We start from the raw sequence: 16,906 nt of genomic DNA on the forward strand, positions 1-16,906 counted from the left end.
CTTCATGATGTATTAAGTCTGAAAAACCTCTACATATTTTTACATTTACACCACAAATACAGACGGTTTCTCTAGTGATTGTGATCTCATGATTCTTCTGAATGTGTTTCTGTTAAAACAGATAAATTGTAATCAGATCTGTATTAATCCTCAAACACATTTCAACATGATGGGGAAAGAAAATTGACCCCCCCGATGGTGATGGGAAATCACAGTCATTTGTAAAAATAAAGTAGGATATTGTTTCAAAGACAAATCGTCATTAAGATAGCGATACAGAAACTGATTCCTCCTGCTTTTTAAGGCACATAGCAGATGTGTCACGCCTGAAAATAGACTTTTGATGTCTACTTACTTCTATATTTAAAGCGCACACTTGGAATGGGAAACTGAAATAATCACAAATGTCAACAACAGCAACAACTAAAAAAAATGGCAGACACAGCAGAAATTTTGATTTGTACAAACAGTAACTGTAACAAAAAGGTGTCTTCAGCTCACAAACAAATCAGCTGACTCTAAAGGCTGTCTGTGGTAACACTGGTGACCTGCGGCTGCACCCTGTTCCTGTTACAGCTGAAGAGCCAGGCTGCCCTCCTGTGGCGGTAGCGCTTAGACAGCAGCACATAGAGCACTGGGTTGACACAGGGGTGCAGGTATTGGAGCACAGTACAGATAAAGTGGAATATATCCCAAGCCGCTCTGTGGCGATACAGCCCCAGGTACACACACAGCTCCAGCACATAACTAGGCAGCCAGCACACTGAGAAGGTAGCTGCAGCCAAGAAAACCATGACAGAGGCTCTGCGGGTGTTTTTGGCACTGGACACTGACATTACGGGACTCTTGTGGAGAAACAGAGCCAGACGGACATAGTTGAATGCAATGACTAGCATCGGAATAAAGTAGTAAAGTACAAACTGGCTTAGGACCACTTGGTAGTGGTGCTCATGAATGGTTGGAAGGCAGAAGGTGAAGTTCGTCAGGTTTGGGCCCATGCTCTTTTTGGTAGCAAACATTCGCAGAGGCAGGCTAATAAAGAAGCTGAGGGCCCAGACTAAGACAAACATAAGAATGACCAGATCCATGGTGGGAGGCTGGTACGGGTTGGTGATGATCATGGCTCGGGTCATGGACACAGCGCATAGCGAATAGGTGCTAGCTGCCAGACTGAAGGCTAGCAGGAACTGGTAAACCTTGCAGGAGATGTCACCAAGAGGCCAGGAGTGACTTACAGCAGAGTGCAGTGTGAAAGGGATGAGCAGGAGAGTTAGGAAGTCAGCCAGAGTCATGCTGAACAGAAGGATATCGAGCCGGTTCTTACGCAGTGTGTTGTACTTGGCAAACAAAGAGAAGACCAGCAGGTTGGCACACAGCCCAATGCCCAGGATCACACCACAGGTACAGGCAAAGATTAACCCATAGGTGTTGGGAAAAGCCATGTTGTCATCGGAGTGACATCATCTGTCAGAAAAGAATGACATTTGGATTTTGAGATTTGGGTTAAAAAAGAACAATAAATTAATTAGGGAAATAAAATCCCGATTAATGACTCAACAAACTGAAGTCCTGTTTATATCACATTTACTCTGCTTAATGTTAACACACAAGTGACAGCTTCATCACATGGCACCTGTAAGGCTTGTGTAGACCTACGTGTCACAGTAAATGACACATATATACCAAAACACATATATGATGCAAGGCAGAGTAAATGTACTGATCAACACTTTTGTTTACTGACAAGCCAAATTTATTTCAATATCACTTTAAGACAACGCTGAAAGCTACTAAATATCTACATTTACACTAAATATAGTGTTAAACAAATTAATATGGTTTAACTCAGACGTGATAGCACTGGAAAGAGACATCAGGTTAATCATTTTTTACTTACCATTGTTGTACCTCCATTATTAGCTCATGTCCACAAGTGAACTAACCTCATTATGTAAAATGAAACATTTGCTGGTTTGTATCCCGTTAAAACAAACTGTGAGATGTGAGAGCCTCTAAGGACTCATTACAAAGTGTGATCGCTGAATGTGAAGGCAAGAAAGGCAAACATTACTTGGGCCAGATTGATTCTGGTTGACTAGGTTTAAAGAGAAATGGACTCTGGTCACTCTGGGAGAGATCAGTGATATACAGTGCATACGTGTTTTGTTAGCATTCATGTTTCTTAGTTTTGTTATATGATGTTTGAAGCTCTGTAGTCTAGCAGTACATGAATAGACAACACTGGCCTATTTAGGGACATAAAAGGTGCTTTGTAAAAGGTCTGGTCTGGCAATTAATCATCAAAGCTAACTAGGCACCTATGTAAACCTGAGCAGATGATAAACACACTGATAAATGTGAATGCCCTATAAGATGTGTGGCAACAGCAGCAATGAGCATTGCAAAAGTAAACAGTAGCAGTTTTTCTTTAACCTCTAATCAAACAAAAGTGTTGATCATTTCACTAATGTGATATTTGCAGTACGATAGTGATAAGTTTTACTTGAGGGAAAGATTTCTTTTGCATTTAAAACATGAAAAAGAAAGAAAACGGGGCTACTGCAGTAGGCCTACCCTTGATGGTAGGCCTACTGCAGGAGTTCACAACCAATTCACTGTATTTATATGAAATGTTTAATGTCTGAGTGCGTATGCCCTGTGAGCCAAACACTTCCTGTCAGAAGTCTATTTAGAACTAGAAACGTCTGTTCTTGAACACAAGCAACAGAATGAAAGCTTTTCGAAGATTTGGCAGTTCAAGCTGATATTGTGCCAATTTCACTGTTTTATGTTTGAATGTGATATCTTAGCCCTGAGATGTTTTTCTTGAGATTTTCTTATTATTCATCACAAATGTTCACTTGGACTCAAGGATGAACTGATTAGATTTTATTTTTACTTCATAAAACAAGTTCTTATTCTAATTCTTACAAAAATTTTACACAAATTTCTAATAGGATAAAATGATAAAATAATAATGTTTTAAAACCAAAAGGTCAAAGTTCACCTTCACTACCCCATAAAACACTCCACCACAACTAAGGAACAGAGGGAAAGATGGATTTATGTTATCTATGTTTCGTAAGTAGGCGCAGCAGCGACCTGTCTTTGATGGTAAATGGCCTGCATTTGTATAGCGCTTTTCTAGTCCATAGGACCCCAAAGCGCTTCACACTACATTCAGTCATTCACCCATAGGCAATAGCAAGCTACATTGTAGCCACAGCTGCCCTGGGACGCACTGACAGAGGCGAGGCTGCCGGACACAGGCGCCACCGGGCCCTCTGACCACCACCAGTAGGCAAACATGGGGTTAGTATCTTGCCCAAGGATATTTGGCATGCAGCCAGGATGCAGCCTGGGATCGAACCACCGACCTTCTGATTATTGGCTGACCTGCTCTGCCACCTGAGCTACAGCCACCCCGATAGCAACAAACTAGCATTAGCTTCACAAGCTTTTCACCAGTACTTACCTGCAGTGTGCATTTGGTTATATGTGTGGACCAAAGAGAGGGAGCAAAATACTGACAACTCTACATCAAATGTAACCTGAGAGAATATAAAGATAAATGCATGAATATAAATGTGCTTACCTCTCTCTTTACCACTAGTCTTTGGTGTATTATAAACCATCTTTTGCTCGTATTATGTTTTTTTGATGTTTTGTTTTTGTTTTCTCTTGTTTTGTTGTTTTTCTAATCCCATAATATGGCCAGTGAGCGATGTCAAAAAAAACCCCACCTAGCTCATTGATTATGTTCTCTGTTCTTTCACGTCTATAGATATTAATTTTTCTCTGCACTGTTTGATTTCTTCAGTGTGAGCTGCAGGCTCCTAACGGTGGCTTTATCAGGCTTTCCACAGCTTTTATGACTCATTTTAGCTAATGGTGTACACTGCTGCTCTTAGTTCAGGATAGCTGACGTCGATGCATCTGCTAACCCCTCCATTATCGGTGTCTGTATCTTACGTTCAGTGGCTGTTAAAGTGCCACGTGTTCTCAAGTGGAACATTAACAGCTTCATTGTGTTCTGTTCATGCCGAAAGTCAACAACACTGTTTTTCACGCTGCTACCTTCAGCAAACATTTTAAACGTCTGTTTTGACCCAAATGTTACACTTACTATTATTCGTACTATTTTATCTTGATAATAATACAGCATTTGTAACTATTTTTCAAAGACTTTGAGGGAAAACTTACTATGAGCACTATAATAACAATATAATATAATAATTAATCAGTTATTGGATAAACGTTTTTTCAGACAATGTTGTAATCTTATATGATTCACAGAATTCATGGAATATGTTTCTATTCTGAAGTGCTGGTTAAAATAAAAAAAGCAACTTGGTAGTGATCTCAAAGGCAACACACGGTCACAATAGGCTCTTAAAAATTGCATTTTCTAGCTCAGATTAGTTATTGATGATGCAAATAATCCCTTGTGTTGTCAGAAAATGTATATATTGCATACATACATCTGTAGGATATAAAAGAGTACTGAACGCCAAGTTTACTTATAATGGGTTGGATCCCCTTTTGCTCTCAGAACTGCCTTAACTTTTTATGTTAAAGATGCTCCTCAGGAATTTTGGTCCACGTTGACATGACAACATCACACAATTGCTGCAGATTGGTGATGTGAATCTCCTGTTTCATCACATGCCAAAGGTGGTCCAGCAGGTAGAGATCTGGTGACTGTGGAGGCTGGTGAGTGCAGTGAACTAATGATCACATTCAAGAAACCAGTTTAAGATGATCTGAGCAAGTTATCCTGCTGGGAACAACCATTAGAAGACGGGTACACTGTGAAAAAGCGATTACTGGGTAACATTACTCAGGCTGTGGGATACAAGTGATGCTCACTTCATTTCTAAGGGGCTCAAGTGTGACAAGACGATATCCCTAACACCATTATACCACCAGCAGCTGGAACCATTGATACCATTGATGGAGCCATGCTCTCATGTTGTTAATGCCAGATTCTAGTCCTACCATCCAAATGCTGCAGCAGAAACCTAGACTCATCAGACCAGGCAACATTTTTCAACTATTTTATTGTCTAGTTTTTGTGAAGTTGTGTAATTTCTATCCTTGGGTTTTTGCTCTTAGCACAGCACTTGGTGTGGGCTTCATCAAAGGTTGATTTGTGGTGCTGTGTGAGTGTATTTCCAATCTAACCATTCTCTGATCTCTGGCATCAAAAAGGCATTTCTTACCCAGAGAACTGCCACTCAGTGAGTATTTTCTCTTTTTTAGACTATTCTTTGTAAACCCAAGAGATGTTTGTGTTGGAAAATTCCAGTAGACCATCAGTTTTTGAAATATTCAGACCTGGCTATTTGGCACCAACAACCATGCCACGTTCGGAGTCACTTAAATCACCTTGCTTCCCCATTCTTAAACTTGAGCTTTAGCAGGTCATTCAGGTCATCGTGCCCATGGCTAAATACACAAGGTGTGACTGGTTTATTAGATAGTTGCATTTGTGAGTAGCTCAACATATCTACCTAACAAGTTGGCCATTGAGTTTAGGATTTCTAGGTGATACAGACCGACACAGTTCACTGCATCATAATGTTGTAGTGTGACACCCACGAGGAGCTGGCAATGCCTGGTTAAAGGGGGATATTTTGCTGATAATCATATGATCAGGTCTGTGGTAAAAAACTAAAAATAAAATGTTTTTTTCATGTTTTTTCTTAATTCATCCTCTCTAAAGACTTGAGCTGTGACTTGAACCATGGTTTTAGAGGATTATTAGTCTCTTAGTAATTTGCCATTTCTAAATTTTCTCTTATTTTCTACATTTGTATAATTTGAATAACAAATTCACAATTATCAGTGCCTTTATACGCTTCTTTTTCTCTTTTTTTTTGTTTTTGCTTTATTTTGGTCTCACAGTCAAAAATTAAATATTAAAAATATTAAATGCTTTATTTTTAGAAGGAGTCCCAATTAATCAAATTGTTTGAATAATTTTTCTCAGCAAATCATTTTGGCTCTTTCTTAATGCCAGATTTTCCATTTGAGCTGCATATATCCTGGTAATAAAGACACAGAGAATAAAAAAATAGCTCTAAGGACTACATATTTAATGTTTGAATAACTGGAAAATTATACAGTATGCCCTCAGTGCACGTGCAGAACATTATCCAGTAGATGATTCTGGCTTAATGTAAAAGAAAAATCCAATGTTAAGTGATTGAAGTGGGTTTAATGAAGCGTACGCTGAGTTATCTAAAGTGTGAAAGAAAAGCAGGACCATCATAGAAAAAAAAATTACTAAACCATAATCTCAACCACAAAAGAACATATACAGGATATAGCTAAAGTGCATTATGGGATTTAGTCAGCAGCACTGAAATACATTCACAAAATAAATATACATTTTAAAGTACAATAAATTATGAACTGATGTATTCATTGACCAGTTTGTTGTGTGTAGGCCCATAACGGTCAGCACTCAGAGCCAAACAAAAAGCAGGGTGTCCAGCATCGCATTATTTGTAGAAGTTATCATGTATAGGAAATAAATACTTCCTCCCGTGCTCTTGCATACATCTGAAACTACAAAACATATCACTGCTTGGAAGTATATCAGGGCTGCAGAGTTGTAAAGATTTTCCAAATAAATATGGACCTAAGCAGGTGTTATCATGAAACTAAAATGAAGTGTGAGATTGTTTTACAGCAAAAATACAAACAACAAAGCCAAATATTAATATACAAGCACAAACTCAGGGTTAAGATATAAAGTGACTGAGTCTGGCATCGTTAGTCTGTCAGGCATCAGTCAGCCTGCGTCAGTGTCTTAGTGCAGTACATAAAGGGTACTGTTTTTTTTAATTTTTTGCTTTTAGATAGCCATCCGTGGTGGCGCCTTTGTTAGAACAGACCGTGCTCGCCTCCTCTTCTTATCGTTTTCTCTACGCCGGCCCAGCCTCACCTTTTTTTTCCTCTTGGTGGCAACTTTAAGTGACTCCTTATAAGCCTGAGCTTTGTTGGTCTCCTGAGGGAGGTTAGGGCCCACTCTGTCCTGCCTGAACCTGTCAGAGAGATCTTTGGTGGCTCCCGAGGGCTTCTGGTGGTTTCCACTGAAGCTTTGGCTCGAGGTTCTGCTTTGTGCAGGTGGAGCACGATCATCAGCCGTGTGCACCTCCTCCAGCAGCTCGTGTAGCCACATGCGGCGCGTGTACTCATGTATGGTGCGGCCCTTATCATGCATCAGCTGGGCGTGGCCTACTGACCTCTTCCTTACAGCAAAAAAAAAAAGTGCCAAAGTTAGATTAAATTGTATCAAAAACAAAGGTAGTAAAAAAGCCACATGGTGGACTATTAGAAATCCGTTTCAGTCTCTGATATCTCTTAGATTACTGCTGAACATTAATCCCAGAGGAATATATCATTTCCTCTGGGATTAATAAAGTGTCTGATTCTCAGTCAGTCATTTAAGAACTTTTTTTGTTCCAACTTTAAATTTTATTTGACATCTCAGTGTTAAGTTAATAGAAGAAGTGGTTGGCTATTATAAATTTTAGGTCAAGCTTTATGAAACCTCAATACAGTAGGTGGCAGCATAAACAAGTGTGAGAGCTGTCACTAATCTGAGTTTGATATGGACCTAAAACAGAGAAAACATCCCATGCCTTACTTTAAAATATTCAAACTGCAGAAAATCTCAAATATTTTTTTCTTAAATTGCTAGCTTTTCGAGATCTTGCATAGAATTTGTTTTTTCATTTTTTTAAAGGTATCACAAAGGTAACTCACATTCTGCTACTAAGTGCATCAACTGGTCTCCCATCGAGAGTCACCGGAGAGCACAGCAAGAACACAGCCAGACTCCACTGATGAAGCACGACTATAGAGCACATCCCTGAGGCAAAAACGTAAGCAACACAATGAATATCATCAGTCTCTCTAATGAGTAATGAATTAATCCTAAACTGTGTCTGTTTTTTCAGTAGAGTTCGTTTCATCTGAAAAATGACACACACAGCCTTTAAACAGTCCTCTAAAAATATAAACATTTAAACTTACTTTGTTTCCAGTGAAAATCCCCCCAAAAAACCGTAAGCTCTTAAGTGTTGATGTTCTTGCAAAAATGATTTCACAAAAAAGATGTGTGAAAATTAATGTGCCAAACACAGTTTGGCCCATTCAGAACTTGTGAGCAGATCCATTGGTGTAAATGTAGCCTAGGGAAATCCCCTCCGAGTCGACTCCATTAATTTGCCTCCCAACAGTGTGTGTTAAGCTATTTATAACTTCCCAGTGTCCGAATAAAAGTGGGATAAAGATAGAAAGAAGAGAAGCCCATCAGCTGCAGAGCCACAACTCTGCTCAGTCCTGCAGTAATCTCACGTGAAGTCGCACTGAAGCATCATCTGCGGTAGTCAGAGCTGCTGAGCCGAGCTGAGAGCTCTGTGTGTGAGCCTGTGTGAGTCCGTGTGAGAACAGGCACTGAGAGAAAGTCAAACTCCTCTTTGGGTGAAGATGCATGCGCTACCTCAGCCCCTACCCATTAAGTCCAGTGCTAACACCCTGCCCAACCTCCCAACCCTCACCTCACTCTCACTCCCCACCAACCCTTCACTCACACCTGCTGTGACATGAACGTGGCACTGATGCAAAGTCCAGTCATACAACAAACAGCGTACTGAAAAAAAACTAATGAATAAACATATATTTAGAGGAATTTCTATGGAATTTCGCCATACTTTCAAAATGCAGTCTACTAGTATATTTTCATTGGGTGCTCAGAAATGACAGGTGTGCACCAGTGTAGGTAATCACGAGTTACCAAGCAGAGAGTGAATGGTATAAGGGGAGGGGCAGGGTTACTCCAAAGTAAACAGCCAGGCCTAACCACTTTCCCAGGGGAGAATGACCATAACCTCAGAGAAACCCAACCCACAGCCTCTCACTGCAGACCATTCAGTTCACCTCCACTCTGCCTCTGCAAACCAGCTCACCACCAAATGGTTACAGTGGGTTCTGAGGTATCTTTCATATTCAGCTCATAATGAGACTACTGAGGTTTGCATTAAGGCAGCTGTATACAACCTGAGGTTCACTATGCATATTCAGGTGCTGAACCGAGTCTCGAGTGCCTAGTGATTTAATAAATGCACTTGTTAAAGCTTGGCACTCTCACATAAGAGGTGCCTCTGTGACTAAAAGTGCATGTATTTTTAGTCTCACATTGACAGACAGTGCATCATGTCCCAAGTGTGGAAGTGCATGCAGCAAGAAGGAGTGTCTTTTTTAAATATAATGCATTGCTTATATTTGAACCTTTGTTTTTTGTTTTTTCTGAAAAGCCTGATGTACACAATCAGACACTTGCAGTGCTACTGTGAGCAATAAATTGTGCAGAAATACCAGATGTAGCAAAAATAATAAAAAATTAAAACTCAAATATACAAATTGACATTCAATCTTCAAGTGCCCCAAGTTTCAGTAACATTAGAGTTTCAAAATAATATGAATTTTCTAGCAATTATTTCATGGGTCAGGTTTTACAGTGTTAATTTGAACTACAACTCCTGTCACCATTTGAAAAGCTGGGCTAAAAAATAAGTGAAAATTACATTCATTTATAATTTACTAGACCAGTATGCAAACAAAGAAGTTTTTGGAATAGTTTCTTAATTTGATGATTTTTATATAATTGCACATCTCACAAAACAGATATATTTATGTTTTATCAAACATACTACCAGTGCCACGCTAAAGTCCTAAATGCGGCACAGCTATTTGTATTGAGCTAAATAGAACTCTACTGTTTTTACAAGCTTTGTCACTTGTTTTTTATCTTTAATCATGCATGCTTTGTCTGGTATCTGTGACAGCAGGCTAATGTTTCTGTATGTTTATGACAAAGCACATCACTATATGCTAGCAATAGAGTTAACATAGCATGGAGGAAGCTAAAAGCCAAGGGTCCTCTAGTTTAAAGTTTGCACTGCTATGCCAACAACTTTTGTTTGATTGCAAATTTTTGACTTACCTGGAGTTTGCATGGCTCACTAGTTCAGATGGTGCTTTCCCTGTTGGCTTCTTTCATCCATGCTTACGTTTGTAACATTTCGTCAGGAAGATTTTATTACACATGTGACCATGTTTTGTTGTCACCTCAGTTAATATCCTATTGCCGGTTACTTATGAGCTCAACTCCACAAGATGAGGTGCACTCGCAGTAAAAGCATGTAAGTGAGAAACTACCATGACCATAAATGACTGCTGTATGCATAAAGACTCTCACACTAAGCTGAAATCAGACTAATGGAAAATAAATATTAATAAAAGTTGTTAAATAGGAAATCCATATTTAAATTTTTTATTAGACCCCTTGTCATAATGTAATTTTTGTCGTCTGCTTGCAGAATGAAATAAAGCCTCTTGATTTATTAATCGAATCTGGAATCGGCATATTTTAGAAATCTATATACTGTTAGCATTTATCTAGTTTACTATTCATATTTTGTTCTTTCCTGTTTATATTATGCACACCTGTATTTTAAGCCTTTTAGTTTGTGTTCTCCTTACTGTTTTATAAAGTCTATTATTTGTACTTTGTTTCCTCAGTGTTCTTTTTGTTCAGCGAGTCTGTGTCTGTGTATAAAAGTTGTCCTTTGAGTTAGATTCAAGTTTACTTTGGTAGTTAGTTGTGTCCTGTGTTGAGTTTACTTCCTCCCCTCCCTCACTGTCTTGATTGTCTACAGCTATGTCTAGTTTGGTCCCCTCTATATTCTTGCTTTTTGGACTTTGTGTCTCTGAGTCTTGACCTGGGCTAATGAAAACGGTTGCTTTCTGTTTTCTTACTCTGTCTCCTGTGTTTTGGGTCCTTTTAAAAGACTTCCCTATAACATCAGCTGTCTGACTAACAGTCAGACAATTTGTACATAACTCCAGATTTAGTCTTTTCTTTCTTAAATATTGTTTAGGTTGCTGGGATATTTGAATTGCTTTACTGATGAATTTTGTCACGCACTATTTGGTTTTCTTTCTTTTCATTTGGATTTTGAAACCCAGCATTGTGCCTGCAGTTTATTACAATAATAACCAGCACTTATTCAAATGCTGGTTATGTAAGTCTAAATGTAAGTCTTTTTTTTATTATGTAAAAAAATGCAATGTAATGTACACGATGAACAGACTCCACAATTGTTCATCTATTAATATTTATATATTATTTCTAAGGCAGTAAATACAGTTTATTCAAAATCCTGAGTCATTTATGTAGTTGCTGTAGCTTGCTGTTTTACTGGATGGAATAACTGGCATTTATCCTCATGAAAAGGAACCATAAATAATTTCTGTGTGCAGTGATGATTACTAGAATCACTTCAGGGCAGTCTGGAGACCAGTTGGTGGTAAATTATTTAATAGAGGGCTCTGTATTTTACAAGCAGTCATGATTCAGTTCAGCAAGGTGTCCAGAAAGGGTTTGGGGCTAGGACAAATATATGGCGGACCCCCCTGCTGTCTCCCAAATTTTAGCTTTCTTCTCCTGCCAGTGAGTCTGCCCCAAACTTCCAACACTTAAACATTTGGTAGGGAAAAAATACCTCATCTGATTCCGTTCTGCAAAGACTTTACCTACAAGAAATATGAAAAAAATCCCATTTCCTGGCAGACTGCAGCATATGGAATAGGAGCCAGGAAAGCTGCTTTTGATTCATGCTAAATTGCACTCTCAACACAGAACAGTATTCCTGTCGGTTTTTCATCCTTTTCACTTTGCCCCTACTTTACATTCGCACATACAGAACATATACACACCCGCCCACTCTACTTTCAAAAAATGTGGAACCAACCGGCATTGACACACATTGCATTCACAGAAACACCTTCATTTCATCTTTAAATTCAGAGTTCATCATCTATTTTTAGATGCTTTTTACCCATTGCCTGCACTGGCCCACCCTATTAGGTCATAAATCCTGTCTCAAGATGCAGTCACAGTTCCTGCTTTTGTTGTGGAGTTGCATTCAGAGTCACCATGTGGATGTATGATTTTGATTTTAGCAGTTCCCTATGATCGCAGTCAACATCCTTTATTATATTATAACTATCTCAAAGTTCGTCTTTAACTCTGAATGCTGTTTGTTCTTTAAGAGGGATTAAAACATTTTAGCAAAAATAAAAGCAGTAGAATTTCTTTTTAACATCTGTAGTTTAGTATAAGCTTGTTTGATATAAATATGTGACAATAATCAGCTGCAATGAATAAAGTTTTAAGTTTTAATGTGTGTTTGATAATGGTTCCTTTATTACGCAGTCCGGACTTTGATCGTTTGACCATTTGTTCACATGAGAACTTCAGGTTTGTTATCCTGGAAAACCTCACTTGAAGAATGACTTTTGCAGAGTTACTTTCCCCTCTTAATGGTTTTTTAACGGCGAATTTCTGTATGGACCATTTCAGTTAGTTCATCTTAGGCATGCTTCATAATGTCGAATTGTGGGAAGTTGGAGGAGTTTTCTGCAGATCATTCACACCTAACAATCATAACTGTCATCCAAGGAATGCTCTTTATTCCTTTTTACCTTCAGCTATTTTCATCAGCTCGGCTACAGGGGCCCATTTTTATTCACAAGTACTCCTGAGGCAAAATGTTAAATTGATCCGCTCTGTTTTCTTTGCGTTTGGTGGTTTATTGATGCTTAAATCGTCACTTATTTAAGAGCAGGTTTTGAATATCAAGCACATACTTTAGTGAATAAAATGAAATCTGTATTAAGTTGAGTTTACTTTTTTTTTAACAAACTCACTTAAAATGGGGGAACTTTTAAAAATGCATATGAAGTGTAACTATCATGTTTATAAGTCCTAGGGATGTGGCACATTTAATGCATTGTTTTTGCACTGTATGATCATGAGATTTTAATAATATAAGCATCAAATTGACCAAATCCCCCCACCCTGCCCTGACCTGTATTATTGAGCTTCTAGAATGTCAGAAAAAAATTGGCACACTGTGTTAAATGTAAATAAAAATGGAACCCAATGACTTTCTAATCTCAAAACCAACATTTGGTCAAATGTTTAAATTGAGAGGAAACAAAATGTAGAAAAATAAGGTCATTTTGGATTTGATGGCAGCACCATGTCTCAGAAAGTTGGGTTAGGATCAACAAAAGTCTTGAAAATAAGTTGTACTACAAAAAAATAAAACAGCTGGGGGAACATTTTTGCAGCCAATTAGAGTAACTGAGAACAGGTCAGTAACATGAGTATGAAAAGTATTAAGAGTGCACATTAGTTTTTCAACAGTAAAGACAGGCAGTGGTTTACCAGTCTACAAAAACTGCGTCTACAAATAATGTTCCTCAACATACAACAGTAAAGACTTTGAATACCTAATTATTTACTAGGGGTGCAACGATACACAAAATTCACGGTTCGGTTCGGTTCGATACTTTGGTGTCACGGTTCGATATTTTTTCGATACAAAAAAATGTTCATGCCTTTTTAATTTGTCATTTATTAAAATTATAAATATATATTTTAACTCAAAAGTACAGTTTTTAAATTTAACCCTAACCCTTGTGCGTGTTTTTTATTTTGACAGCGAATGCGCACCTGCGGACCACTTATGTGCAGCCCTGGTTATTTAGCTCGTCATATTGCAGCCACAGAAATTCTTTTGTCCATGAAACCATAAAGCTGCACTTTCTTTTTGCCTTATAGTCTGATTTGTCATAACTTCTCCGTTTTGTGGTAAGCTTTTCTTTGGCTGTCACTTCTTCACCCTGACCTGTCTTATTTGGCTCAGCAGAACTGAAATATATATCCTGCTGCTTTTACACACGCACTCACATAAGCTCAGCGATTCTCTGCGCGATCAACCTCTCACATGTTTAAGCTTGCTGCGGGAGATTTCACTTGTCATGTTTGCATAGTAAGCTAACGATTAATAAGACGATGTCAGAGGAATTGGTGCACAAATTATCAGAGGTGGGACCAAGTCATTGTTTTGCAAGTCTCAAGTAAGTCTCAAGTCTTTATCCTCAAGTCTAAAGTCAAGTCTCAAGTAATGTCAGGCAAGTCAGAGTCGAGTCTCAAGTCACTGGTGTAAAAGTCCGAGTCAAGTCACAAGTCTGAAACTTTGAATTTCAAGTCCTTTCGAGTCATTAAAAAAAATGAAAAAAAAGCATGTTGCAGTTATGCTAAATGTAAATATTAGACCATGTAATTTTAAAATCTGTGTTTTTCTCAACACATGACAAAATAGTGAACTTAGAAAATATACACAAATTGTGAAATTGCACCTCTTTAAAATGCAGCTCAATTAAACCTAGCTCCAAGAATAATTTTCACCGACAGTTCTGAGATAAGCTGCATGTTATTCTTGGATGCGGTTGTAGGACCGGCTTTAAAATCGCATGACAAAAATATCATACACATTAAAAAAAAACTGCATCACCAACGTAGCCTGGACAACATTTGCTAGTTAGATGAAGTCAACTATCTCATCTTAGCATATTTATATGCATATTTATAATTATACGCTTCTTGGAGTGAGTGCATACACTCATGAAGTTTAGTAACTTCAGGTCACTGCAACAAGCCCAGGTACAGTTTACCGACGGATGGGTGCAGGACCTTGAAATGCACCGTGTAGAACGAAAGACCATCGTACGTATCATAAGTTTACCAGTCTCACAAATTGTCGTCATAAATACACATTCCTTAACCGTTTATTAATATAACCTTTGAGCTCAACGGTAATTAATTAGTAGTGGAAATAATTTCTGGTAGCATCACAGAAATGTAGCAGTGACAACAATATTGTATGCTGTAATCGTACTGGGCAATTAGTGATACAAAAAACCTGTTTTATCCTGTGAATAAAAGTATATGTTTTTGTCAATGTACCATAATAACAGAAGCGAAACGCAATATTGTGTCAGGATAATTTACTATTTATGCACAATAAACAAAGGAGCATAGCGCGACAATTTCTGTTCAGCGCCAGACTTGCTTGTAACCTATATCACCAATTATGTTAAGAAAAATGACGTATTAACTACTAAAAAACACTGACCTTCGTGTAAATGCTTGGAGCAGACTAACCTGTGAGCTGGAGTGTTCTGGGACGTTATATTTGATCTTTGAATGGCTGCAATCCAGGCCATCCGTCGCGTCTTTGTTACTTCGGAAACATGGCTCGAACAATTTCTCTTCAACGACGTAATCCGATAACAACCGATCTCTTTACCCGTCGGCTTCCCGTGGCTGTCATGCGACCGGCTATTGCAGTTAATAATACAACAGCTTCTTGACATTTTTGTGTTTCTTTTTATCGCTGTATAACCGATTTTAATTGAAAGCCTGCATGCGCTAGTACCGCTTGCCACGAGTTCCCAGAATCCTTTGCGGTTCTACCCGTGAATGACGTCACATTTTCAATCTCTATATAATATGCATGTTAAATTTTATATTTGGGGTAAAATATCAAGTCTTTTCAAGTAAACCGGTTCAAGTCCAATTCAAGTCCCAAGTCATTGGTGTAAAAGTCCAAGTCAAGTCACAAGTCTTAGAACATTTTTTCAAGTCAAGTCTAAAGTCATAAAATTAATGACTCGAGTCTGACTCGAGTCCAAGTCATGTGACTCGAGTCCACACCTCTGCAAATTATCATCACTCACAGATCAGTGCTGTCGCTCTCTATACACAGTTCGCACGATTGCAAAGTGAAAGCAAAAAAACAAGCGCAAATTCAAACGCGACTTCAATATGTCACATATTGACAGTGGCTCACCGATGCCAATGACATAATTACCCAGCTACATTTCCGAAAGAATGCAAAAGCATTGACATATATTTTTTCTTCCTACAATAGCCCGACGGGCAGGGAAGAGATAGATTTTGGTACCCCGACTGAAAAAAATCGCTAGCCCCAGGACGTCGGGCTAGCGATATTGCAAGCCCTGTATCTGATTGAGGAATCACTCATCTTTGGAAAAGAGAGTTTATTACAGAGAAATGTCTCTTTCCAAAATAAAAGCTATACTATCCGCTTCTTCTGGGCTATATTCTCAGCAGCATAAGGAGAATCATGTGCTAACAGCTGTCTAAATGACTCGGCTAAAGTTAGTAGCATGCTTGCTTTTTTTTGTCTTTGCACTAGGATGATGTCGGCGTAAATGTGCAGTCATATTCGTTGTGTTCCCACTAGTGCTTTCAGGTTAATCTCGTTGAAATGACCTTAACGCCACAACACGGCAAATCTCCGTTAACGAGCTACCGCCGATCGCCCGTGCATGGGGCTAGACGGCCAACACGTTAACGAGCTAACTGCTCTAACACACTAGTTCCCACCCATGTAATTGAGCATTGCATGGCACATCCAACATACTGTTTTACTTTAGTCCATGACTCGCTTACCTTCAGGGTCATACGTCACATGAAAACCAAAATAATTCTAAACGCCAGATCTGAATGAGGGTGGGGGAGGTCCATGTTGCAAGGAGAGCTCAACTTCTGTCTTGCTAGCTTGCCCTGCGCTCTTCCTTCTGACTATGCTGTCTGTGTTGAGCGCTCAGTGGATCTGCGCTCGACAGTGCAGCCTAGGCGGAGTAGTCGAACGCAGATTCACTGAGCGCTCAACACAGACGGCATCGTCAGAAGGAAAGTTGATAAAATAAATTACAAATTTTGTATTGTTCGATACATATGCATCCCGAACCGAAAGCACTGTATCGAACGGTTCAATATCGATACGAATATCGTTGCACCCCTATTATTTACAGCACATAATGTCATCAAATGATACTGAGAATCTGGAAAAATCTCTGTGTGGAAGGGACAAGGTGGAAAATCAGGCATGAAAATCACTGCATGGGCTCAGGAACACTTTCAGTTCACCGTGACAATGTTCACAAAAAG

The 16,906-nt window shown here is 38.8% G+C and overlaps 2 protein-coding genes across 2 annotated transcripts; both read right to left on the reverse strand.

Moving 5' to 3' along the window:
* Positions 1 to 401: 401 nt before the first annotated feature.
* LOC309709768 (galanin receptor 2a) lies at positions 402 to 1,934 on the reverse strand. The gene is made up of 2 exons (XM_082538589.1): positions 1,898 to 1,934; positions 402 to 1,464 (listed from the first exon to the last, which is right to left on the reverse strand). Exon 2 carries the CDS (start codon positions 1,440 to 1,442, stop codon positions 519 to 521), a length of 924 nt encoding a protein of 307 aa, XP_082394715.1. The 5' UTR covers positions 1,443 to 1,464; positions 1,898 to 1,934; the 3' UTR covers positions 402 to 518.
* A 4,182-nt stretch (positions 1,935 to 6,116) lies between these two features.
* pthlhb (parathyroid hormone-like hormone b) lies at positions 6,117 to 16,676 on the reverse strand. Its single transcript, XM_082538590.1, has 3 exons — positions 16,406 to 16,676; positions 7,777 to 7,882; positions 6,117 to 7,259 (listed from the first exon to the last, which is right to left on the reverse strand). Exons 2-3 carry the CDS (start codon positions 7,878 to 7,880, stop codon positions 6,863 to 6,865), a joined length of 501 nt encoding a protein of 166 aa, XP_082394716.1. The 5' UTR covers positions 7,881 to 7,882; positions 16,406 to 16,676; the 3' UTR covers positions 6,117 to 6,862.
* Positions 16,677 to 16,906: the final 230 nt, after the last annotated feature.

Source organism: Aulonocara stuartgranti, assembly GCF_965226115.1.
Source record: "Aulonocara stuartgranti genome assembly, chromosome: 7".
In the NCBI taxonomy this organism is placed as follows: domain Eukaryota; kingdom Metazoa; phylum Chordata; class Actinopteri; order Cichliformes; family Cichlidae; genus Aulonocara; species Aulonocara stuartgranti.